General features: G+C 36.2%; 1 protein-coding gene across 5 annotated transcripts in view; it reads right to left on the bottom strand.

Annotated features, from left to right (window-relative positions):
* Positions 1-8,719: 8,719 nt before the first annotated feature.
* The window catches only part of LOC115919031 (ras-specific guanine nucleotide-releasing factor RalGPS1-like), a 55,149-nt gene continuing 37,982 nt past the window's right edge, over positions 8,720-25,886 (bottom strand). The window contains exons 8-20 of one of the 5 annotated variants that reach the window (XM_030997467.1): positions 25,538-25,620; positions 25,103-25,242; positions 24,623-24,684; positions 23,410-23,415; positions 17,792-17,909; positions 17,197-17,232; positions 16,013-16,134; positions 14,749-14,803; positions 14,053-14,126; positions 13,418-13,557; positions 12,119-12,221; positions 11,568-11,662; positions 8,720-10,571 (exon numbers count right to left, since the gene is read on the bottom strand). In XM_030997467.1, the coding sequence (XP_030853327.1) occupies positions 10,542-10,571; positions 11,568-11,662; positions 12,119-12,221; positions 13,418-13,557; positions 14,053-14,126; positions 14,749-14,803; positions 16,013-16,134; positions 17,197-17,232; positions 17,792-17,909; positions 23,410-23,415; positions 24,623-24,684; positions 25,103-25,242; positions 25,538-25,620 (1,064 nt within the window). In that variant the 3' untranslated portion in view covers positions 8,720-10,541. Of the gene's footprint in view, positions 10,572-11,567; positions 11,663-12,118; positions 12,222-13,417; positions 13,558-14,052; positions 14,127-14,748; positions 14,804-16,012; positions 16,135-17,196; positions 17,233-17,791; positions 17,910-22,790; positions 22,851-23,409; positions 23,416-24,622; positions 24,685-25,102; positions 25,243-25,537; positions 25,621-25,886 lie in introns of all 5 variants that reach the window. The other 4 variants (XM_030997465.1, XM_030997466.1, XM_030997469.1 and 1 more) reach the window with 4 other exon arrangements.

Raw genomic sequence — 25,886 nt, 5'->3', positions numbered from 1 at the left:
CTGGAGGGAGAAGATAATTAAGAGATAAAGAACAACAAAGAAATGGCATAGGCTAAGAGAAAAGACTTACACTTACATTCACGACTTCACACCAAACTTTTAAGCAAAAGATTGATTTCTGTTATGCAAATGAGCAAAATGTCATCGATCATTACTAAAATGCGATATCCTTTCATGATAGAGAGCAGGCATTTCAGATTCTTTACGCAAATCTGAAATATCAGTCTCGAGGCAAGAATCAGAGAACTAAGCATTTTGAGTGCAAGTTTTTTTTCCTTTAGTCCCAACTACTCCAAACTGTTTATGCATTTTAGAAACTGATGACTTACATTATGAGCATATGGTTCCAATTAGCATTTAAAACCCAAAGCAAAAAAAGAAGTATGAAAGCATCTGAACGTTGCAGTCGGATAAATTTGCATAACGGCAAAGGCTTCTGAATTCAAGTGCGAAACAAAGAAATATGACTTTGCAGGATGCCACAATACATCCTACGTCATATTTAAATCATACCTCACATATGACATACATCATATATAATTCTAAAGCTTTTAAAAATGATAAATACAGCATTTGAAGAAAAAAAATGGTCTGTTTGGAGCCAGAAGGGTGTTAAATCATATCATTTTACCCGGAGTTAAAATGTAATTGCCTTCTGGTTCCAAACAGAGATGCATTAGTAACTTGAGTCACTTTAATAAGTTAATAGATTGATACAATTTGACATCTTGTATCATTAAATAAGGGTGGCTTGTTAATTCAAGATATCTCAATAAATACAAATATCTAAGATATACAAAGTACCAATCGTCAAAATGCACAAAACGTACATTGTCTTATGCATTTTTGCCCCATGTTGGTACAGGGCATAATTACAAATTTACAATTTACAGAGCTATTTTACACTGTACAGGTTTTTCTTTTAACAAGCTTTCATTTTCTCATTTAGTACTGCATTTTATGTTGAAAAATCTAAATTTTGCAACGTGCTACAGACAACAGACATTTAAAGGGACTGTTACAAATGACAACATCTAATCCAGTTTGCAGCTCTTAACTTAATATTCTAAAGATTTTACTTCTGATCTTTGCTACAAACAATATGCTTCATGTATAGGTGCAAATTAACAGTTCAATATACGTACTATCACTTTAAATAATGGCATAATATAATTTGGACCTCTTTCCATTTCCCCCTTTTTTAAAGGTGGGGGAGAAAAATCATAAAAAGCAAATAAGACCACTTTTTTTTTTAAATAGCTGAATGACATAGCTACAAATGATGTAATGTTCATGTAATGATCTTGTATTACCATACTTTTTTTTTAAAGGGAATAGTATCTGAAAAAAAGGCAAGATGATAACATAATATGGTGAACTGAATGTTTCCAATAATCAACATCATATTTTAAATACCACAAAGGAGAAATAATATCGACATCATTAGAATAAACGGTAAAAGATCAAATTTAATAAGGTGTGCACATAAAGAAAACATTCTTTCATGTGTGTGTATTGTGTTTTTACAGACGTGCATCAATCAGATATGATTATTTACGTCTGGGGACCGACCTTTAAACGTCACCATACGAAAGACGTGACTCAGTTTCGAACCTGTGTCCTCGGCTGAATCAGTTTGTAACTTCCACTTTTAGCTGGATTACAGGCACACGCCACATCATAAGTTTTATAATTCACTAAAACAGACAATAATTTGCGATGTAGCGTTACAAAGTATTTCATTCCAATTTTAGCAAACTTTGCCTGAAAAAAAGGGGCATTTTTTTGTAATACATTTGTAAACCACAAGCATGAAAAGCATGTCAACAGAAATCTTGAATCTTGCATAAGCTTTAGAAAATTTACACCTTTTTCGATAGATGCATTCAAGTTTATAAGCATATATTTTTTTTAATTGAAAGTGAACATAGATAACAAATAGTATGATCAGAGAAAATAATTAGAAGGGAAATGTGGCACTCATTTCCATCTATTCCCTCTTTAATATTCAAAGTGCATTGAGTAATCTTTACAGCATTAGTTTCCGAACTGTAAGTTATTATTAAACATCAACAATTTTGGTCACTGAATGCAGTAAAGTGAAAAATCAAAAATTAGATTCATGCACCTTTTGAAAAGTTAAGACAAGTCAACTCTGACATTTCAATAGAACCCTTTAGATAGGAAGACAAACCATTTACGCTGCGTTGGTGAGATTACAGAACTATAAATGTACTTAAAGGCAGGGTATTCTCCTGACCCAAATTTAGATTTAGGTATACCGCCATCTGCTGCTCACAATGTCCCGATGTGTTGACATCAATGTCCCACAATGCATCACCAACTGATGACACTTGCACGATGCTTGGGTACATAAGGGAAGGCAACTTTATTATCACTCGCGTTCGTCCGGGTTCAGGACGATCGCGTCCCCTCTCTTGTTAGCAGAACGCGACTGTCCTTAACGCGTAAGGTATGGTGGATTAAAACCTTCTCCATTCATCGCGTACCCTCCTTTGTTTAGAGAACGCGAGCGTCCCAAACGCGTACCCAATGAAAGGGGCAAGAATGGGGGGATTATCTTACATAATATTACATAATTCTTGAGAGGAATAGGGTTTCTTTTTGTCGCGCTAAGAGGGGCAAGAACTCGTTTAATCACCTTGCCAGTAAAATTTCTTCCTTCTAGCGATCGGAAGGCTTTCCCCATTTTAAATGAAATGTAAATGAAATGAAAATTGTGTGAATCGCAATCGATGCAGAGGTCCGTTGTTTGAGGTTGAGAGAGAGAGGGAAAGAGAGGTAGAGGGACGTAGACATGCATGTTTTGTTCTTTGAAATATTTACTCTACGAGACTGTTATGTATTTTTATATGTCATCTTTTGTCATCATTTTGGACGTTTGGTCTTATGAAAACTGATTTTGAATGAATGATACTACGCCGCGGCCGCCTTGTAGCGACCAGCAGCGCTAGAACAATTTCTAATTTGCATACCCTGTGCCGCCCATTGAGCTGGGAAGGGTAATAGACATTCTGACATTTCTATCGATCTTTTCGTGGGTGCAATGAAAAGGCACAAATGAAGTAGAAAGTTGGATTGATAACCGTATCTTGGAAATGTTGTAATCAACACCCAAGTTCAGACAGACCGCGATATTTAAGATTGTCAGCCTACGCCTTTGTTCTGAGAGCGCCGACTTGTGGCGGGAATGTCATAATAAATCTGTCATTATTTGTATGTCGTTGTTGCGACTGGACAATGGTGAGGAGAATTTTTGTTCCGATAACAAAAACAGATCCAACAATTCCCCTTTTTAATTCGGGAATACACCTTGAAACTCTCTCTCTCTCGATAGTAGTAAATCCATCTGTATCTCAAATCACAACTATTTCCTTTCTTATCTGTTATCTTTCTCTCCAGGCCCTCTCTACGACCCTTTTTTTGTTAGCCCTCTCTCCCTCTCTCTCATCCAGTCACCTTTCTAATCTCTCTCTACCACTATCTCTCTACCTCTTACCACTATCTCTCTTTCTTTAATCAACACTTTCTTTAGCTAGTGCGTCCCATGAGAAAACGAAACGGAAAATTATCGATGTTTTATGATAACTTAATCAAAATTATAATAAATATAAGACACATATTTGTACAGGAATAACAAAGTTCTGTTTGTTTAAAGTAATGCTTGCATTTCCATAATTTCCATAACTCTGTTGCTACGGCAGGCAGCCAGTGAAAACGAATTCGTTTAATCAAATTATGGAAGTGCAAGCATTACTTTAAACAAACAGAAATTTGTTATTCCCGGCTCATTTTTCCTGATTGAGCCGAGGTTTAATTTATGAAAGGGCAGAAAGTGAACTTACCAAAGGATCATGTCTTCAAATTGTTTTTTAATCGCTCATTCGTGAAATATGCATTATATGAGTTGCATCAAATGAAAGAAGAGGATCTAAGCTTTACAAATATGTGTCATTTATTCATTATAACTATTGTCGATTGCTTATCTGAAATGAGGCGTCATGTCAATCAACACCAAAGTTCCAAAACATCGCGTATATTTAACATCGTTACGCGCCTTTGTTCTGAGAGCGGGAATGTCATAATAAATCTGTCATTCTTTGTTTCCCGTTGTGACTAGACTACGATAAAGAGCAATGCCATGTGGCATGAGAACAACATTGTTCAATTATTAGAGCATATACGGACCATTTAGATTGAAAATAAGAAATAGAACTCTTTTTACTTCTCGTAAATATACAGAGGATTACAATAAGAATTTCAACATCCATCATCTCTTGCATCCTCTTTCTTTCCCTCGTTCTCTCCAATTCCCCTCTCACTCGGTCTTTCTCTGTCCCACTCTCCAATGATCTATGACATTCTCTGTTTTGTTTAAGAATAAATATGCACACCCTCCCCAATTTCAATTCAATTCCAAGAAAAAATAAAGTTTGTATTTAATTGAAGAAAAAAATAAGAACAAAAAAAAAAAATTATTTAAAAGACTAGATGGAATTAAAAAATTAGAGGGGGCAGATAAATTAGGTGAAGGAAAAAATATTGAATTTCAAGATAAAGAAATCGGGAGACGTATTAAAGAATGAATTCGCAGTCTTCAACACAATTCAAATTTTTAATTTCAATGAAATTCTGAAAAACGATATAATAACGTTATCATCATTAATCATTGAAAACAAAATCTAAGAGATGGAATTACAAAATTAGATGAAGTAAGTGATGAACAGGGGCGTACCCAGGATTTGTTCGTAGGGGGGGGGGGGGGGGTTAAATTGCGCCGAAAATTTTGTACTGACAGGCAGGGGAGGGGGTAAGAGCACTTTTTTTTTTGGTCCAGGAAATGATGTTTTTGGGGTCACCCATAAGCACACACACAAAATGAGGGGGGGGTCCCCCTTCCCTCTCACTGCGTGCGCGCCTGGTGATGAAGATATAAATAAAGAAATATTAGAGTTCAAGAAGAAAGAAAGGATCGGGAGACGGAAAGATGGCAGCCGCAGGTAAAAAGGGCGACTAAATAAATACGAAAATGCATTGTACAAAATAAAATTCAAGAAAAGGGAAAAGTAAAACCAACAGGAAGGCAAAGATAGACCCACAACTTCACTTCACTCATTCTGGAACATTTCATCACTATCTGTTATTTATTTGAGAAACCAACTACGAGTGAGCAATCACTCATCACGTGGCCTTGGTCGATGATCTAATCTTATCAAAATGCTAATGTCTCCCCTTTGTTCAGCTCCGATCCCTTCTTGGCGGCCTAGCCCTTTCATGTTTGCGCGCTCTCCATCATACATTTCCCTCTCTTTCTCTATCTCTCTCTTGCGCTGTCTCTTTCGTGAAGTTATCTCCTCCTCCCCCCCCCCCCCCCCTTTCCCCTGAAAAGATGAGCGTGGGAAAACCTCTCTCACGCTCTCTTCTCTGTCACATTCACTTGAGTTCATTCACTCGGCCCATAAATGGCTTTGTTTTTGTTTACATTAGCTCAGAGGCGGCTTCATAAGTCATGAATGAACTGACTAGTATGTCTGGTTACTAAGCAACTATGCAGTCAATCAAAATGTTCAAATTCATTTGTGGCTGCATGGTTTCATATCGGGCAATAAAAAAAGCTCAAAATTTTGATATTTAACAATCATATAGTGAGATCCTACTCAAACTCGTGAATTTCTCATTTTTAAAGAACAATTTCCAGCAAATTAAAAATATGAACTGGCCATGTTAATGACGCGGGCCTACAAACACGTCGACAGCTCTTCTTATTTTTGGTGTCTCGGAGTCAACGGGTGTATATGTCATTTTGAGGCAGAGAATTTGAGTACTGCAATTTTGTGAAAATAAGAAAATGCAATATTGTTTTTAATATAAGGAAAATAATTACAGCTTTAAATACATGACTTGGTCTAGCTCGATAAAAATCAAACAACTATGATCATATTCATTTTTTTTTCTTCGTGACATTGGATAACAAATTTCACAAATTCCAACATACTATAAATATTGATAATTGAGATTATTTAGTGCAAGGGTAAATATGACAATGACCCGGAACATAATAAAGGGATAACAATTAAACAAATTACTCTTAATACTTGTAAACGTTTTTTTTTTTTTTTTAGGGGAGCGGGGTCAAATTTTCCCTAGTGTCGCGCCACGCCTTTTTAATTTCTTGGCGAGAGGCCTGATTATGCATAGAATTAAAAAAATCAACAAAAGGGAAAAGTAAAACAACAGGGAGGCAAAGTTACATCTACATCTTCACTTGTAGGTAGTACATGCAATGTAAATCCTAATTTTGATTTCTATATTTATTTTGTAAAAACACTGAATTTTCTGCTGTGATTTTACATAAAACTCAGACTTCACAGAGCTGCCAAGCAGAACGTTTTTAACGTATTTATACAGGTTTTTTAAGTTTGGCTGTGCGAACGTGGCTACAGGTTGGCTGTGAGAACGAGCGTATGCATAGTTGTGCCAATGTTTCGTGTTGGCAATTCCTGTGGCGCGCACGCATGCACATTACACACAACACAGGGGATGTACACCACTCAAAGACGTGCGCATTACCCCAGGCTATGCATACACACATACATGCATCCGATCGTGATATCAAACCAGCATCCACAACACACGCAAATTACATATCAGTGCACTGCACTACACACAGCGTCACTCACTAGTACAAGGAAATCCCGATGTCACTTCCAAAAATCCACCCCAAAAGCCAAATTTTGCTGTCAAAAGTGCGGAATCGGAGCCATATTTCCAAAGCATGCGGTGGCTTAGCCAAGTTTTAAAAACGGCTTCGCCAAAAAAAGCGCTTAAAATCAAGAAATCAGAGATTTTGTAACGATTTTTTTGGCTTATCGCAAGCGCCCTTCGAGGGCCTTCGAGTGTGCTGCGTCTTTACCAGCGCTGTCGGGCTCAGATCACGTGACCGCATGTTAGGGGGCTATCCACATGTTGTGATTTGCGCGAATTGCTGATCCACGCAATGCAGTACTGATTAATAGGTTGGGGAATACAGACACTACTAAATATGATTTATATATTTGCAGTGTCGCAGAAGCTTTTACTCATATGCAGCTGTATGTAGAAAGACTTGAGGCGTTGCTGGTTAGGTTTATTATTTTAGCGCGCGACACATTTTTGGGACAAATTATTATCAATCAACCCGGGGGATTGCAGCTCTAGCTCTGCTTTCAAGACTGAAAATTCATCTATGAAAATCTACTATCGTATTCTAAACGCGAGCTAGACGGGTGCTACTATTGTCAGGGAACGCCAGATTAACGCGTTCTAGACGGGTCAGCTATTGTCAGGGGACGCCAGATTAGAAAGGATTAGAGAGGGGCTGGATAGCGGTGAGGTTGATTGACAGCGGTCCTAGCGGACGGGATGGCTTCTTTTCTGGCTGCCTGCTCTATTGTCCAACAGACAACAATAGACGCGAGCAAGGGACGCCAAGGGACCGCCAGCGTACAATACGCGTCCGGGAACGGGGGATTAAGAGATAAGTAGGCGTCCCGAACCCGGACGAACGCGAGTGATAATAAAGTTGCCTTCCCTAACCGGAAATCGCACTATGTACGCCTTCACCAAACGATGGCGCAATTGAAAATACTTCACACTGGTGGAAGCGATGTCAGTAAAATACCCTGCCTTTAAACTCTAAACACATTGGCCAGTTTTCATAAAAAGCAGACAGAGAAATGACTTGGTTCTTTGGTTTATGCATGGTCTTTTGAGTGCTGATAAGAAAATGATAAACGATATATTATGAACAGATACATTCAAGGGGATGCTCAGGGCCAAGCTGTCATAAGGTGCTGAAAGCATTCAAGGAACATCAACTTAATACCAGGTAACCATTCACTACACCCGGGTTAAGAGAGGCAAATGTAGATTACTGTCGTGCTTAAAGGACATTATAGTGCTTGTCCATTCCTTAGTGACATGAATAAACAAAATGGATTCCGTCACAAAATCAAATGAAAAATTAATTTAATAAAATTAATTTTAAAACCTATTTTGATTACAGAATTTACAGAATAATTGTCACTGGTATGGGAGAAAAAGGTTGACAATTGGTGCTTTGCAAATTTGTGAACTAGCTCGATCCCCTTAATCCTGGTTTATTTCTGGACCAAAACCTATCATGCTTTTATGAATACCGGCCAATCTTTTTACTTTCTACAAACTTATAATACAATCTTATCAGCCTCTTGAGAAGAAAAAAAATATACAAACAAAAAAAATTAATATAAACAAACTGTACATATTATTGCACATAGGTTAGAGGTCAAAGGGCATGGTCATGGGGTCAGCTCTGGTCAATGTCAACTGCACATGCTGCCACGTCACAAACTATAAACCTCCCCCATGACCACGCCTACTTTTAAATGTTTTACATTTTTACATCTACGTTTATGAAGTCTTGTTTACATATGCCATGGCAAACTGCAGGGTTTTTTCTACACACACTCGTCATCGTTGTTTAGTGTCAGTTTTTACCGAGCTCTGGGGTTGGAGGTTTCATTTCCTTTTAATAATGGCTCTTCTCCAAGCCTCCTGGGGGGCGTTTCACAAGGCTTTTTTTTCAATGCAAGTGACAAAAATCAGTGACAAATCTGCTGATAACCAATCAGAAGTAAGGATTTCAGTAGCTTATAACAAAAACTGTCATTCGTCACTGATGACAAGTTATGTGAAAAGCCCCCCCCCCCCCCCAGTCTTCAGCAACTGCCTGGGCGAGGTCATGGGGTCTGTTTGGAGCCAGAAGGGCATTAACTCAGTGTTAAAAGATATAACGTAACGCCCTTCTGCCTTTCAAGAGACGATATGCTCTCATATCTTCTTCTTCACATTTTTGTATCTTATAATCTTAGTGAGTACATGTAGGATCGTTTTTCAATCCCCACTCCCCTTTTTATTCACCAGTAATAGACCCCCAAAATGTGGTGGTTTACAGTGGCATAAGTGGATAGACCTTATAAAAAGAGGGAAATAAAGTATCTGTACTCATTATTACCATATACACATTCCCTTTTCCAATTTAAAGTATTTTTGTGATTTACTAACCAAACAAAATCAACTGTAGGTAATTTCAGGAACACATTTACGCTTCCACAGCAAAACTGTTTGAGTTGTACAGCAAAAATAGGCCCAATGGTAATATAAATAAATATTTAGTTAATTAAGTATCTTTACTCCCATCATGAAATGGAAGGCATTGTACTTTTGTCAAATGAAGTAAATTCATACAGCAGATAAAGTGAAAATAAATATTGATCCCTGCATACACTAGAAACAACCAGAAAGGTAACTACAAAGGATTATTTTGTAAGGTTTACTGAATGATTCTAAAAATGGCCCAAAAGAGAATGATTCTTAATACAGTATTTGATAATAGAAATTAATTTGAAGCACTGGTTTAATGAACATTACAATATAAAGTTTATATGATACCAGGAATTGGATGCTAAATGCCACAAAGTTATGTACCACATGTATGTGTGTCTTTGCATGTTATTCATTTTGTAGAATTACTACCAATATCTTTTTATAAACAAGTTCTAACAGGCTGAATTTGCTTCAGCTTGCAACTATTCACAATGAACATTTTGATTTTACTTTAAGGAGCCTGAGCTCCATCAAAAGCCATTAACCATCCAGAGAGACATGCAATGTCACAAGTTTCAACAAAGTTAAGCCAGGGCAGCTTCTCACGAAACCGTCTTGGGTACAAGTCTAGCTGATACCTCATTAAAATGCATTCTATAAAATATACTTGCATATCAATGTGATATTAGAAAAACTTGTACTGTACTTATTACAATTTCGTGAAAAGAAAGTCCAGTTGGCTGTTTTATAGCAAAGTATTACATATGAATATGTGACAAATAAAGATGAGATTGAAAATAAGTTATTAAAGACGGCTATGGAAACATACAGGGTGTACATAAATTTGAATATTAAGGACCAGTACTACTGCAAAAACTGACCAAACCTAAAACATATAATGTATGCAATAGACTAATAAGGACCAGAATTAATGCAAAAACTAACCAAACTTGAAACATACCACGTGTAGGGAAATTTGACTTATAAGGACCAGCACTACTGCAAAAACTGACATTATTTGAAACATACAGGGTATGTCAATAGAATTATAAATACCAGAACTATTATAAAAAGACCTTACACAAGTAACATGCAAATAGACTGATATAGGCCAGGACCGAGACTAGGACATATCAATTCCTACTCAGGTCCTGGAGCTATTATCAAACACACCATAAATGAGGTTGAAGTACAAGAGTCCTGGTCCAAGAGATCGGACCAGGAACTTCACACTATTTAGACTAGGAACTCACACACACATCACATATAGAGAGCTGCTCCAGACTACTACTGTATAGTACCATGGCAGACAAATGGAAGCACCATAGGTTGGTTGTCATGACGATAAACGAGCCGTCGCATGTTGACGTCACGGACCAGTCACGATTAGAGAATCACTCAAAGCTCATCAGGTTAGCAGGCGTCTAAGTTGAAAAGAAAATTAGTTTCATTAGACATATTGACAACTCACATACAGTCAAATCTGCTTACCGGTAAGTATCTAACTGCATACAAAAATCACCTATGCCCCTCAGGGAAATAATTCATCTATCCTGCTTTTTTTCCTTTATTTTTCAGTTCCTTCTTTGTTTTCTTCTTCATTTTATTTCTTTTATCATGTCAATCTCACTAGTGAATGTCTGGTAAAGTTTATATTTGCCTAGTTTACATTGTAATATTTGCATTATTTTATACATTACAGTTTTATTTGTAAATTAATGATGTGTCAGCTTTTAGCTGTGACTTTTGTATCAATAAACCTTGTCAACTCAATTCTATCTTGGCTCCCTAATATTAAACTAGAGTCTCTAATCATGGCACTATTTATGCGTATATTATCAGTTTCTCTATTACAATTTTTTTCTGGGATTTTGTTTTGTTTTGTTTTGAACATTCAGATTACATAAAAGATAAGGCAATAAGAAGAAAAAGCAGGGATACCAGTTGGACTGACTTTAAACTTTATGAAAAGAGACTCGCACATGTCGAGGGCTCATTTGTTCTACAATATGGAGCCTAATTTTTGTTGACAGTACAGGTTTGCATGGCGAGAACATAACTTTAAGAGTAGATTTGAGGTAAAACTAGTCCTTAAAGCTTGTCTGCACTAATATGGCAAGGAGGGATTATACCTCCCTGCATGGTCACTGACAGGTGGTCATCTCTTCAAATCAGCTCTTAATTAACATAAGAAAAAGGGGATCATGGGGGACCAACGGGTACCGCGTAGGCATTGTTGCTATATAGAGGGCACAAGTAGCGATAAGTAGTGCAGTGGGGCTTTAAGGACTATCCACATGGTTGTACTTCAAATCTACTCTCTATATGGAACCTGAAGCGCCTTATAAAGCCCGAAACAAAGAGATCGTAGGGCTTGAAATAAGGCAAAAACCTGAAAACGGGTATCCCCAAGGACATACCTTTGGTCCTCTCTTTTTCTTTGTAGCTTCGTCAAGATTCCTGACCCACGCACAAGCCACCGAGTAGCTCTGTGCTTTGTACTTGTAGCTGTTACCTGAGGGAGAAAAGAAGACACAAGTTTTTATTAAAAGAATGTTTAAAGATAAAGTTGTTTTCTGGCCCGTTTCATGTCAGGCAAGGAAACCAAGCTCGGGCAATGATATCTGTGTTATGTTAGTAATGCATCAAAAAGACTATATCATGATATGTGCTATAAACAATAACTTATCATTAAAATTAATGTCAAACCTGCTTTAGTGACCACCTGTATGGAAAGACCACCTGTCTACAAAGACCACATTTTTTGTTTCCCTTGACAATGGTTTCTCATTGAAATATGTACTAAAGGAACCTGTACATACATGTAAAGACCACCTGCCTATAAAGACCACTTTTCTCGTCTCCCTTCGATGGTCTTTATAGACACGTTTCACTGTATCATCATTCTGATGTTACTACCCTAGGTAATTGCTAAATGCCTACAAAGATTGCTTCCTGTGGGACTACATACCTGTATTTGGATCTGTTAATAATATGACGTTACTGTGTTTGGTTTCGGGCATGGAAACCATCCAGTCTGAGATGGAAAACACCTTGCAAGGCTTGGATTTGAACTGGAGAGAAGAAATAGCAAAGAATAAAAGATGAGTTAAATACATGTATACTGAATTTCATTTTGTTTATGTATAAAAGTATGGATGAAAACTTAAATACAAAACAGTTTTGCAGGATGAGTAGACTCTTTATGGAACTCACTCACTCCCTCCCTCCCATCATTCCTTTGCTCTTTCCCCTGCCTCCATCCCTCCTTCCCTGTCTCCTTTGCTCCTCCCCCTGCCTCCATCCCTGCCTCCTTCCCTCACTCCCTCCCACACTCCTCTGCTCCTCCCCTGCCTCCATCCCTCCTTCCCTGCCTCCTTTGCTCCTCCATCCCTGCCTCCTTCCCTCACTCCCTCCCACACTCCTCTGCTCCTCCCCTGCCTCCATCCCTCCTTCCCTGCCTCCTTCCCTCACTCCCTCCCACACTCTTTTGCTCCTCCCCTGCCTCACTCCCTGCCTCCTTCCCTCACTCCTTTGATCCTCCCCTTCCTCCCTCCCTCCCTCCCTCCTTTGCTCCTCCCCCTGCCTCCATCCCTGCCTCCGTCCTTTGCTCTTCCCCTGCCTCCTTCCCTCACTCCCTCCCTCCTTTGCTCCTCCCCCTGCCTCCATCCCTGCCTCCATCCTTTGCTCTTCCCCTGCCTCCTTCCCTCACTCCCTCCCTCCTTTGCTCCTCCCCCTGCCTCCTACCCTCACTCCTTTGCTCCTCCCCCTGCCTCCTACCCTCACTCCTTTGCTCCTCCCCTTTCTCCCTCCCTCACTCCTTTGCTCCTCCCCTGCCCCCATCCCTGCCTCACTCACTCCCTCCTTTGCTCCTCCTCTGCCTAACTACCTCCCTCTTTTGCTCCTCCCCCTCCCTCGTTCCTACCTCCTTCCCTCAACGTCCTATATGTACTTGGCCACACAGATTTACCCAACTCATTCTCACACCCAACCCTATCCCCCACTCACGTGTGCTCTCTCTATTGAGTTGAAGGACTTGGCTGCGTAGTGGACCAGGTTGGTGCCCCATAGACCCACCCAGAATCTCGTCCAAGACGTCACAGAGAGCTTACGGCCGTCTTTCCTCCAAACATCCCACACTCCTTCCCTCCCTCCCTCCCTCCCTCAGCTCCTTCCCTCAACCTCCTAGAGATTCACCACACCTCCTACGTGCATTAGCCACACGGTATTACCCAACTCATTCTCACACCCATCCCTCCCCCCTACTCACGTGTGCTCTCTCTATTGAGTTGAAGGACTTGGCTGCGTAGTGGACCAGGTTGGTGCCCCATAGACCCACCCAGAATCTCGTCCAAGACGTCACCGATAGCTTACGGCCGGCTTTCCTAATCGGTTTCCTCTTCAGGCAAGCTGTGTGGGTGTCAGACAGGTAAATCAACAAGAGATATGAGAGATATGCTAAGGATGTGGTCCATGAATAATACAAGCACTCACCAACAATGGAATATTTTTTCTTTCTTTTGACATGAAACTAAACAAAGGTAGGGACTTTCAAATGTATAGAAAGCATATTTACAATGTATTTAATCTGATAATTTTTCTTCGTATATTATATTTTAAATGTTAGGTACACAAATTCTTCAAAATATGAAAAATGTCTTGTAACTACAAAAATTGTTAGGAAACATGTACATCAATTTTAATAACTTAATTCTAAAGTCTAACTAATGATTTTGTAAAAAAACTGAGGGAAAATAGACCTGAATCCTTAGAAAAATATACACATCCACATACAGCCAGTTTCATTAAAATTATCTGAAAATGTGTATACGCTGTTAAAAGTGTCTGACCAGATAGTACTCCATATTAATTTGATTACACATTTCTGGTATGATTGTAACTCACCATTTAATGTAAATAAGTTCTGAGGGATGTCGATGATACTGGAAACTAGATCCTCACAGCTCTCCGTAACACTCCTTTATAAAAATAAACAAAAATTATAGTTGCCTTTATTGCCTTTCTCTAAAAGAAACTTTACAGGGGATAAGAACAATCATGTGAAAGGAAGAACTGCAGATCTGTATAGAATTTCATATTACTCCAAGGACCATTATTTTATTGCATTGTAATTTGTATAATATTATATATGAATGTTATTACAATTTTAGACAAGCACATGCATGATTTGATTTCCCTGTTATGTGCGTATCAAATTCAAAAGTCAGAAATTCCAAGACTTAAATTGGAGTTTTGCAGGAGTACCTGCTATCACGAAATGCTAAAAACTAAACTTTGACCAGATACACTTTTATTGTGCTCTAATTGAAAATAAAATCACGCCATGTGACATTTTCACGCTTTTATGATGTTGTGTTCACATATGGATTAATATGGGATTGGTATCATTCATTTTCCCTTCAATACCCCATTTACCCCCCCCCCCCCCCCCACCCCAAGTCCCAAAGTCAGTACAAAGACCAAGGTAGTAATAATTAATTCTTGCCCTTTTAACATTTGAATGTTGATAGTAGACATCTGCGCGAGTGACTTGCCATGAGAAGCCATCGAGTGTGAGACTATTTAGGAGGTTTTACTCACCCGTTATTTAACCAGACATCCTGGTCATCACTGAACTCTGACCCTTCACTGCTTCCTGTGGTCAGATAATGTAAAGAAAGAGAGAGGGGGAGAGAGAAACAGAGAAAGAGAGAAAGAGAGAGAGAGAGAGAGAGAGAAAGAGATACATAAAGCAATAGAGAAAGAGAGATAGATAGATAGATAAAGAGAGAGATAGAGAGAGAGATATAGGTAAAGAGAGACAGAGACAGAGATAGATAAATAAAGAGATAAAGAGAGAGAAAGAGAAAGAGAGATAGATAAAGAGAGAGAGAGAGAGAGAGATAGATAAAAAGATAGAGAGAGATAGAGAGAGAAAGAGAGAGAGATAGATATATAAAGTGAGAGGGACATAAAGAGAGAGAAAGAGAGAGGGAAAGTAAGAGAGAGAGTAAATAGAGTACATAATTTGCAATGAAGACTGGAATTCAGTTTGATAAATGTAAGAAAAATTCAATAATTGTTTATCTAACTCATACAAGAGGCAGGGGGCCTCACAGAAAAATGAACTTTATTACTTCATGAAAGCCAGACTATAACAACAGCCCTAGTATAGGGTAAAAACAGAAATCTGCAAGTGCCTAATAGGGATATATTCACTTTCTTAGTACTCAGTTGAAATTAAGAAATAAACGATGAGTACTTGAAAAGGAAAATTCCTTCTAACCAAAGCATATATGAAGACTTTTTTCCCCTTCTTCATACTCATGATGAACATTGTAATATTTCCCTATATTCTGAAATCTTTTATTCTACTAGTGTCCATGTTTCTTTCCCCCCTAGTGTTCCCCTCATTCTCATTCTCATGTGTTTACGTCTAATTGCTCTGTATTGTTGTTCTATTGATGATGCACTGTTGCTTATATATTTTAAGTACATTGTTTTTATTGAGAGCAAAAATAAAGACTGAACTGGGGGGTGTTTCACAAAAATCCTAAGTTGAACTTATCTCTAAGTTGGACTTAAAAATTATGGAAAGCCATTAGCAATAATGAAAATATTTTGTAAAAGTTAATTTAAAAGGCAATAAATGTTGATTAAAATCATTCATATTTTCTATTATCAAGGAGATTTCATGTTCTTGATGTGGAACGAATAAAACGTCTAAAATACTTGAATTTTCGCTTTTGAATATATTTTATTTTAAGGCTACAAATGGCTCTCCATAGTATTTAAGTCCAACTTAGAGTTAAGTTCGAGTTAGGATCTTTGTGAAACACCCCCCTGAACTGATTGTGAAATTTACCTTCCATTGATTTACCTTCTATCGAGCTTGATACGGAGGGTCTTATCGATGACGTCGTCTCCTCTAACAGACTGTCATCCAGGAGGTGTCTGGGACCATTGCCGAAATTTGTGTTGGGAAAGCTGGGGGGGGGGGGGGGGAAATAACACAGAGAAAAAATCATGACATGTGCTGAATTAATTAAGCTCCTCATTATGACAAACATTCCTTCATAGCAGTGAATTTGGCATTTTAATGAAACTACCGTAAATCTCCGCGTATAAGACGCACCTGTGTATAAGGCTCACCCCTATTTTTTTATTTTTTTTTTAATTTTTTTTTTTGGGGGGGGGGGGATTCGTGCTTGTGAACTTGTCACAAATAATAGTAACAATGTCATTTTTAGAGGAATGTGTAAGATCATTAATGTAAATTAAAAACAGTAGAGTACCTAGGATAGACCCTTGTGGTATGCCGTGTGTAATAGAAGAAACATTTGAGGAATTATTGTTATAAACTACATATTGAGATCTATTAGAAAGATTACTTTCAAACCAAGATGACAGACAAATTTGAGTGTTGTTCTAGTTTCGGAGTGGTGAGTCAACACACCGATTACTGAGCTGGGAGGCATTGCCAGGCAGAGCAACAGGTGGAGGGGCATAAATCGAAACTAAAAAAAAAGACGCACCCATGACTTTCAATTTTTTTCGGCGGCAAAAAAGTGTGTCTTATTCACAGAGTTTTATGGTATGTTCAAGATCTAAGATTCAAGTTTTAATGACCATAATAATAAAGAAATTTGTATCCCATTAGTGTGACATACAATATACAGATAGGCATAAACATGATATTGTATGCTAAGAGCCAAATAACACACTTGGTTTATATTATCTTTACATGTAAAAAGAAGATTCCTATAGAAATAACCTTAGGTAGTGCTCGACGCTACTATGGTTAATCATAACAAAAAGGGAGACGTACCGGTACTATATTTTGTATCGGTTCATTTGACTTAAATCCTCACAGAAAGTTGCTTAAACCACAATTAATTCATTTTGTTTTTACAGATCTTCATAGGAAAATTGAATCTACTACTTTATTATGAATGAGTGTTTATTTCTATTCAAGAAGACACATGTACATGTATGTCATTGTGTGGGCATAGTGTTCACTACAAGAAATTTGTAAACACAGGAACTTACCTAAGAGGTTCTGCAGGTGCTAAGTGGTTTGGAACACTGGAAAAATAAAAATAATACAAACACAAGTTTTAATAAGTAAAAGAAGAAAATGAATGCTAGAAATCTGCAGATATATGGTTTATGATACTTTTAAGATTTAAAAATCATATGATTAGAATTATGTCGGTACATGTCCATTTCTGTGGAAGAAATGGACAAGCAAACAATCATTAAACTATCTACACATACTGCTTATAAGTATTGGCTTCCATGGTGATGTAGATATATATTAGGCTTACGGTTGCACCATGTGAGAGAGGAGGATTGGGGAGTTCTGAAAAGGACTGTCGGTAATGTTTCTTGTGTAGTCCTAGAAGGACTGTTGGTAACCTTTCTGGAGCTTATAGTTCTAAAAAGAACTAAAGTGCCGGTAGTAAGAGGTAGGTGGAGTGGTAGGAGGGGCTCGACGATTCAAACAGGTTGACATCCTGACGACGGATAGTCAACCTGTTGTTCAAAGCGTTAGAAATTATTGTCATTATGGACATATACTTCGATGTTTCTGTTTTAAATGGAACACTGCAAAAAATATAGTTCTAATTTAGTTACTGCTTACTTTGCGCCTAAGCTTTTTGTTTTCCGATGGCCGGGTACAAACTTTGATGAGATGACTGGCGTGGATGGGGTTGACTTGCCTATCGAACTCGTCTTCACGCCTCCTCCTCCCCCGCTGTCTATAGAGGGCAGAAGCACAAATAAAGACAGTTTTAAATACTAGAGTCAGAGAAAAGGGAAGATGATACACATATTGATAGTTATTCAAATTAATATAATAATGATAGAATTAATATTTATATTCATTTTAAAAAGACAATTAGTATTACTTTTCACATAAACATGATATATATATTTGTTGTACAGTGTATCGTCAAAGTTGTTTGGATATCTTGTTTTTTTCTGGTGCAAAACAGTCTCCATTATCAAAACCATATCATATTTATCAAATGGCAACATAAAGAAAAACTAAAATTAGGATTCTTTCAAAAACTTATGGACATCAAAATTATCATCAAAATAATTTGCTGCAATGACACTGATCGTATATTTAAAAGAGATTTGAAAACTAAAGAATATGATAATTTATCCACAAATATGGTTCCATTAAGCACTTGAACTGAAATTACCGGTACACTGTTAAAGCTACAAGAGAATAACATTAAATTTGTTTGATTATAATGTTCGAAACAAAATCATTATTATATCAAAATAACTTCATATCCTAAATGACTTGCATTTGTTGTTGTATTTGCATAATATGTACAGATGTATCATTTAAAAGCAATTAATGTTAGAGGTGGTACATGCATATGGTATACAAACAATCCAAGTTATATAAACTTGAAGCAAAGCACATTCAAATATATATGATATCCTGCATTCGCCCACTCATGCAAGGCATCACAATCCCATTGGGCGAATCACGCTCATTGACGCTACCATTAGGTCATGATATCGTTTTGAGCATTGTTACCAGACCCCACCTTTAATGTGTACCAATCACCTACAAATATTAGATCAAAATAATAATAAATCATATTTCTATAGCGCATAATTATACAAAATATGTCTCTATGCGCTTTACATTGTATTATGCAAAAGTTTAATTCATTACAAATCTGTACGGTACATGTATGTGATGGGTTTCACAGCACTATACTATACATGTATTTGAGTTATAAATATCACTTCTATAAGAAATATTGCAAGTTGTACACCCTCAATTAACTTAGAAACATCTTGTGAATAACTATGAGCTCCAAATATTACTTATAAAGAAATATTGCAAGTTTTGATAAATTGTAAACTCTCAATTAACATAAAAAACGACTAGTGAATAGACAAGTCAACACATCTGAATGCGCTCATAAAGAATAAGGCTTGTATAGAACCCAAGTCCGATTTGAATTCTGCGCACAAATTCTTTGTCATTCCTAAATATGCACAAGGTTTTATGCTATTATTTATATTCTTCATACTCCCTAAATGTTAACCTTTAGAACACCGAGTTTGAGACTGATTTCATTCATTCTAGCGGTACACAGATTAATTTTATTGGGTGATAGGTACACTTTAAAGCAAAGGCATCAAATGGAACATTTCTTTCATTCACACCCCGCATGCAAGGCATCACTGAATCCCTTGAGTGAATCAAGCTCAATGAGGCTTAATATTGCAAGCTATTATTAGGTCACAGGGTAATTTTAGGCAACAGATTAATCACATCGCCACACCCCCTCATGGGTTCGTTTTGAAAACAAGGGGTTATTTCGGAAGCGTGATGATGTGAAGAGGTTGAGTCAGGCGGAAAGAACAAGGGCAAATGTATACAGGCGTTGAGATAGTGACATGAGGCTGAATAAAGCGTTGATGAATTTCTTTGTATTTGACAGGAATAATGATTAATTACATGTACAGCAGTTAACGATCCCAATGCCTAACTTATGTATTTTGCTTTTGGTACATGATTTTCAGGGCTCACAAGGCATCGAGCTACACTTATCTTAGAGCCCTGGCCAGTTCTGTTTAAACAAATAATAATAATAAAAGCAGTACTTATAAACTTAAGCACTTTCCACCGAAGTTCAGTAGTTTATATTTCTCCATGTATGTTTTAATGTATGCTGATTTTATTATGTATTCAGAACTGAAAAAATAAAAATGAAATTAAAATGTTCTATGAGAGTCAATTACTATGCATCCACCCACTGCCTACTAGAAACGGGTTGTCCCTGTATTAAAACTATAGAGTACCGAAGCTGTGACGTCATAAAAATCTATCTTTAGAATTTCTCAATTTTTTCTTCATTTTCCGAAAGAGCATCAAAAATAATGTCCGAATGTCGAAAAACCAATTGAATATGTTCAGTATTGGCTAAGATATGACCATCTAAATAAATATATGTTTTATGGGAACTCAGTATTATATGCTCTGGCTCCTAATGGTTAGGCATTGTCAAGGCATTGGGATGGTGAAATGGTTCTGGGTTATGTAATGTTTAATTTCTTTTTGCATTTGAAGAATGATTCAACATTTTGTTCTGAGAACGGGCAGGGTGTTAACTCTGTGTTTAAATGAATATAGCTTCCTTGTGACTATTAGCAGAGGATGTAGAGTTGTAATGAATGCACTCCACGAGTCATGAGAGTTAGATTTACATTATGTAATGAGATTAGAAGGATTAACAAAATGTCTGCCGCACTAATCGACAGTCAAGCAAACATTCAGAAGAAACTAAGATTTTAAAATTCCCTTTTTTTATTGGATAATCATTGCAAAAAATAAAAAATAGGCATGTTATTTATATCTATTACATTAAAAAGGTGCTTTTGATGATGTAGACAGATAACTTAATCCACAAATCATGACCCTAAAGGTTTGTTCAGATATGGCACTGTATACGGCCTCAAAAATGCTGCCACGTCTTTTACATGTAAATGAATGGCAACAGCGCGCAGCACAGGACTTGCACGCATTCACTGAGCTTTGTGGTATAAGATACGAAAATGTGAAGCATATCACACTTTAAATCATTATTGAAGAAGAAAAAAACGCTGGAGTTTTGCCACGTCATATCTAAACAAGCCTTAAAGGTATTACAAAGTTTTGGTATGGGGTCATGAATTTTGTTCAAATTAACATATTGGAAGCATATGCGATCCTACAATATTCATTGATTGTTGTCGCAGTTGAAATCGAGTCTAAATTTATGAAATTATAAATAATAAACACTTTATGTTGTATAGCTCCCTCTCAAGGTCAAGATATTAATTAAGCTATGAAACAATGTTTCTTGACTAAAATCGACCGATTAGCTATTCCCATTTGGAAATTATATATCACAACTACATATTCTGAGATTTTCATGGTCGCAGCTATCATTGTACGGCCATAGGCGCTATTTGAAATTTATCAAAATTTACCGGGAGCACCGGTAAATTTTAATATTCAATTTTTCTCGAAAAACAAGTGTTTTACGGGCTAATTTTTTAGTGCTTATAATACATCCACAGGGGCATCCAAATATATCAAAATTGTAAAGATTCACTATCCACCCAATTTTCAAAATTTCCCAAAACTTTGTATTACCTTTAAGGAGAAGTTATCATATATGAACACAATTTTGTAATACTTCTTTTCAGCAACTCTCTAGTATATTTATTTGCAGCTGTGAACAGTAAACGTATTTTAGCAATCCTAAGGATTAATTGCACAAGGGCTAATGATGCTCTAACGAAAGAATTCTCAGTTATTTTTAGTGCTTCTCTTTGTGGCCTTCTTTAATTGTGATGCTCATAAACTATTTTTGTCTGTTGGTTAGACTGCAGTGCTACTTATACAATTCTTTGCTCCACCCTGTCTGTAATACATTACGCTTTTTTCTATGAATAGAAGTTAGATTTAAAAGTAAATGCAGATTAAGGATATAGATTAGCAAAGTATTAACACACTTTAACTAACACCGCACATGATTTGAGTTAATCCATATATGTACATGTACATGTACAGAGCTGCCAACCTTGTGCAACCAAAAAAAGGAATTCATAAAAACAAAACTTATAACCATGCGCGACAAACTTCCAATGCAGAAATGTTCATTCATCATGCTGTTTTTTCCATACAAGCAGGAATTTTTTTTGGTGGTTATTTTGGTATTATCGGCATTTTATTTATATAAATTTTATAAAATTAGTTTTCTATTGAATTTGTGGTCAAATCACCATTTTAGGGCAGTTGTTTGACGTACGGTATGTAAAAAAAAAATTAAAAAAAAAAAAAAAATTAAAATTAAAAAAAAAAAATTAATAAAAAACATATTTTATGAAGAAAAAACGTAATACAGTAATTGGTAGGAAAAAACGGAGTAATTCCGGCAAAAACGGAATGGTTGGCAGCTCTGCATGTACATGTATGTATTTGATGGATGAGAGAATAAATGAAGGTTTCATCCATTTTGTAAAACATCTCTTTCAATGAAAGTGAAATTATAAAAACAAGATAAGTTTCACGTGTTAGGTATGGATAATAAATGCATTCATAGACTTTGAAAGTTGATAGAAAGAGAGGAAAAGAAAGGGAAATTTGCATAAGTTTGGTACTAAAAGGGGGGGGGGGGTGCGTAAGGAAGGATACATATTTTTTGTTATAATGTTGTGATCAAGGGAACAAAGAGTGGCAAAGTGAAGAGCACAGAATAATATTTTTAAAGACCAACCAACCACCCAGAAATTTGGAAGAAAAAGATGATGAAAGAATGTCAGTTTTAGAAAGCGGATACAATTGCAGCGTTTGAAGCAAATAAGTGACTGAATTTTAAAATGACCTCAGCAGTTTGTATGAAAAATTATGATGGCTACATTATGATCTACCGGTACAATGATGTAATTTTTGAATGAAAATTGCTTAAAATGTTATGATGGAACTTGGACTAAATCTATGGAAGAATGAAGTTATTGGAAAATTACTATGAAGCCAGTAAGGGATGAAATGATTTGAATTTTGATGGATAAAAAAAATGTGTGAAATGACAAAATCTTCTCTAAATTCCACTACATACCTGATGAATTAGATAGATTGAGAACAGGAGGAGTACAAAATAGGGAAACCGTCTGGACTTCTAATAGTAAAAAGGCAATTTCATGGAAAGGAGGAGAAATAATAAAAGGATATAGACCACACATGACATAAAGTACTATACACTGTATTGTATGCGTTAGTGACCACCTGTATAGAAAGACCACCTGTCTACAAAGACCACATTTTTTGTTTCCCTTGAAAATGGTTTCTCATTGAAACATGTCCTAAAGGAACCTGTACTTAAAGACCCCCTGCCTATAAAGACCACTTTTCTTGTCTCCCTTGGGTGGTCTTTATAGACAGGTTTCACTGTAATAATTATGCATTCTCTGGAAATCATCTCTACTTTAGCTATATCTTCCAGAAGTAAATGACTAGGATTCATTTTTACAATTAATAAATCATTAAGAGGATAAATTAATTTGAAATCAACACATGCAAGGTAAAATTGGAAGTTACATGTATGATATAATAAAAACTAATAAAAAAATTATAAAGAGGTAGCAGGGTTATTATTATAGAAATAAAATCTGAAAAGTTAATTTAGATCAGTTATTTTAATATTAACAATGGTTTATGAAAATCGATAGAATACATACCAAGGACTTCAATGTGCGACAGGAGATTTTAAAAATAAATAAAGTGATGTTTTTCTTATATATTTCTTTCTATTTTGAACTACATGTACATGTATTTTCGATGAAATATTACTTGTATTTCATCAAGATTTATTGACAAAATACGTGTAAATATACTGATGGATAATCCATCATCTACATTGGTTTCAAGACCCACTTAAAAGGGAATAATTCTTTACATGAAGATAGGGTTTGAAATTTGCTAGTATAGTGCAAGGCAATTTTTTTAGCACAGTTTGTATTAGACATTCAATCCTTTTCTTTTTCCTTATTTTCAATATTTACTGACAATAGAAAAAAATAGTCTGAATCGGCAAGGAGAGTCTATTAATTTTGCTAGAGAAAGCACCCCCCCCCCCCCCCGAGAAAAAAAATAATTTTGAAATCCTAGAGACATAATGGACAGAAAATTGGCTAATATACATTTAAAACATATTACACTAACAAAACTATAATTTCTTAGAAAATAGGTTCAGAAAAGAATGCAAAGATTAAATTTTATTTAACTTTTCTTTGTATTTATTAAAAAAAGCAGAAGCCCTCCTAATGAAGTTGGCTGGAACTAAGAATTAACAAAAAGTACGATATAATCTAGATGGAGTGTCAATAAACTGAATTAGATTGTCCTATAAAATTACAATAAGCTATATTAAAATCGCTAGAAAGCATTATTTCCCTTCACCATGAAGATAGCTATCATTAATTTGATAAGAAGGCAATTGCTGTAGAGTATTGAGTAAATATTAATTGTATATCATTCCCAAGATAAGGACTTTCAGAATTTTAGTAACTTTTTGCCATCGTTTCATCTTTTGAGAAATGTACTATATTGTGTTAGAAAGATATAGGATACAAATATTTTTCAATATAATCAAAAGCATTCCCATTCGTAATAACATACACGTAACGGTACATTCAAAACATATAAACATTAACAATAACAAAGTCTAAATATACATAGTGCAAGCAGAAAAGGTCAAACAATACAAGCACAATATGCATGGTCATTCAAATACGAGTTATAACAATCTTTCATATATTTTCAATCAAATGATCTACCATTCCTGGTCTAATTTCAATACTCCAAATTAAAGTTATGTATGTTTACATTCTATTTCAATACATACTTGATTGTAATTGTTATGAATATATTGTTGTTGTTTTAGTTTCTTACCTGTTTGGTCAAGGTCGTCTTTTGACTTTGATAGCACTGTAGGTTCCAGTTGTAATGAAAGTCTACCAAGTGATCACAAAATAATTGTTAACATAAATTGATTTACAAGTATATCAGCTATACGATTATCAAGAGTACAACCAAAAAATGATATATATTCACAAACAAATAGTTAGTATTAAAAAAAAGTCAAAGGCAGGCTATCTTTTTAAACTGTGAATTTTAAAGAGTTATTGTGAATTTGATTTATTTCCAATTATTCATTTTTATTTTCATTTATACAGGGTTGCATTGTCTGTTAAATGTCTGGTTTCTAAAAGGGCCCTTTAAGTACATACAGAATATGCATCAAGAATGAAATCACACAAGAATCAATTGCTGGGTTCTATAATACCAAATAATGATTTTAAGACACAAAATGAGGGGCCATATGCCAACTGTGCTTGCGATAGGTGAGTCTTTTATTGAAATAATACTCACTTGTAGTTGTCTTCCTCCACAAACTTCTGCAGCTCTTCAATATACCTCACTGAGAGAAGGTACTTCTGGACGTATGGCAAGTTTTCTAAGTCGTACTGAGACTGTTGGAACTCGGATATTGCTCTCAAGATGTTGTTCATCTGAAGAGAGTAGAAGGAAGAGAGAGAGAGAGAGAGAGAGAGAGAGAGAGAGGGAAAGAGTGAGAGAAGGAGGGGAGTGCATGAAAGAAAATTGTAAGTCAAAGATGGTTTCAAATTCATTTGAATTATACGAAGCTAGCACCCTAGCAGACAGTGTTTCCGCAATGTTGCCCATGAATAAATAAATTCTTATGCTTATATACAAATTTAAAAAAAATTGTAATGTTATCTGGCTCTGAGGCATGGCGAAATTTTCTGACCTCCACATCAAGTGGATTGTTAAGTTTGACTCACTTTTTGTTGATCTACTATTACTCTCAATGCCTCCTGTACTCGGATGTGCAACATCGATGTAGATCAGATCTTGTAGATACATTCCTGCAATGAAAATAAAACAAGAAAATGTAGAAAAAATGGTCATTAACAATATTTTTAATACCACAGTAAAGGAGGAGAATGGAATGTTTTGAGAAGGTTATCGACATAATACCCAACAAAAGCATCACTTGTTTAAAATAAGGCTGTTTTTCTGAATCAATGGTTTAGGAGTAGAGTCATATGATGTTGCATGCTGGAAAGGCATACTATTTAAAGGTCAAGCATGTTGGTGTTTCATTGACCTAGTTTTAACATTGAAATGTACA

This window comes from Strongylocentrotus purpuratus, unplaced genomic scaffold (assembly GCF_000002235.5).
Source record: "Strongylocentrotus purpuratus isolate Spur 01 unplaced genomic scaffold, Spur_5.0 spur5_scaffold_4, whole genome shotgun sequence".
NCBI classification, from domain to species: Eukaryota; Metazoa; Echinodermata; class Echinoidea; order Camarodonta; family Strongylocentrotidae; genus Strongylocentrotus; species Strongylocentrotus purpuratus.
This window is presented reverse-complemented; position numbering and strand designations above follow the sequence as displayed.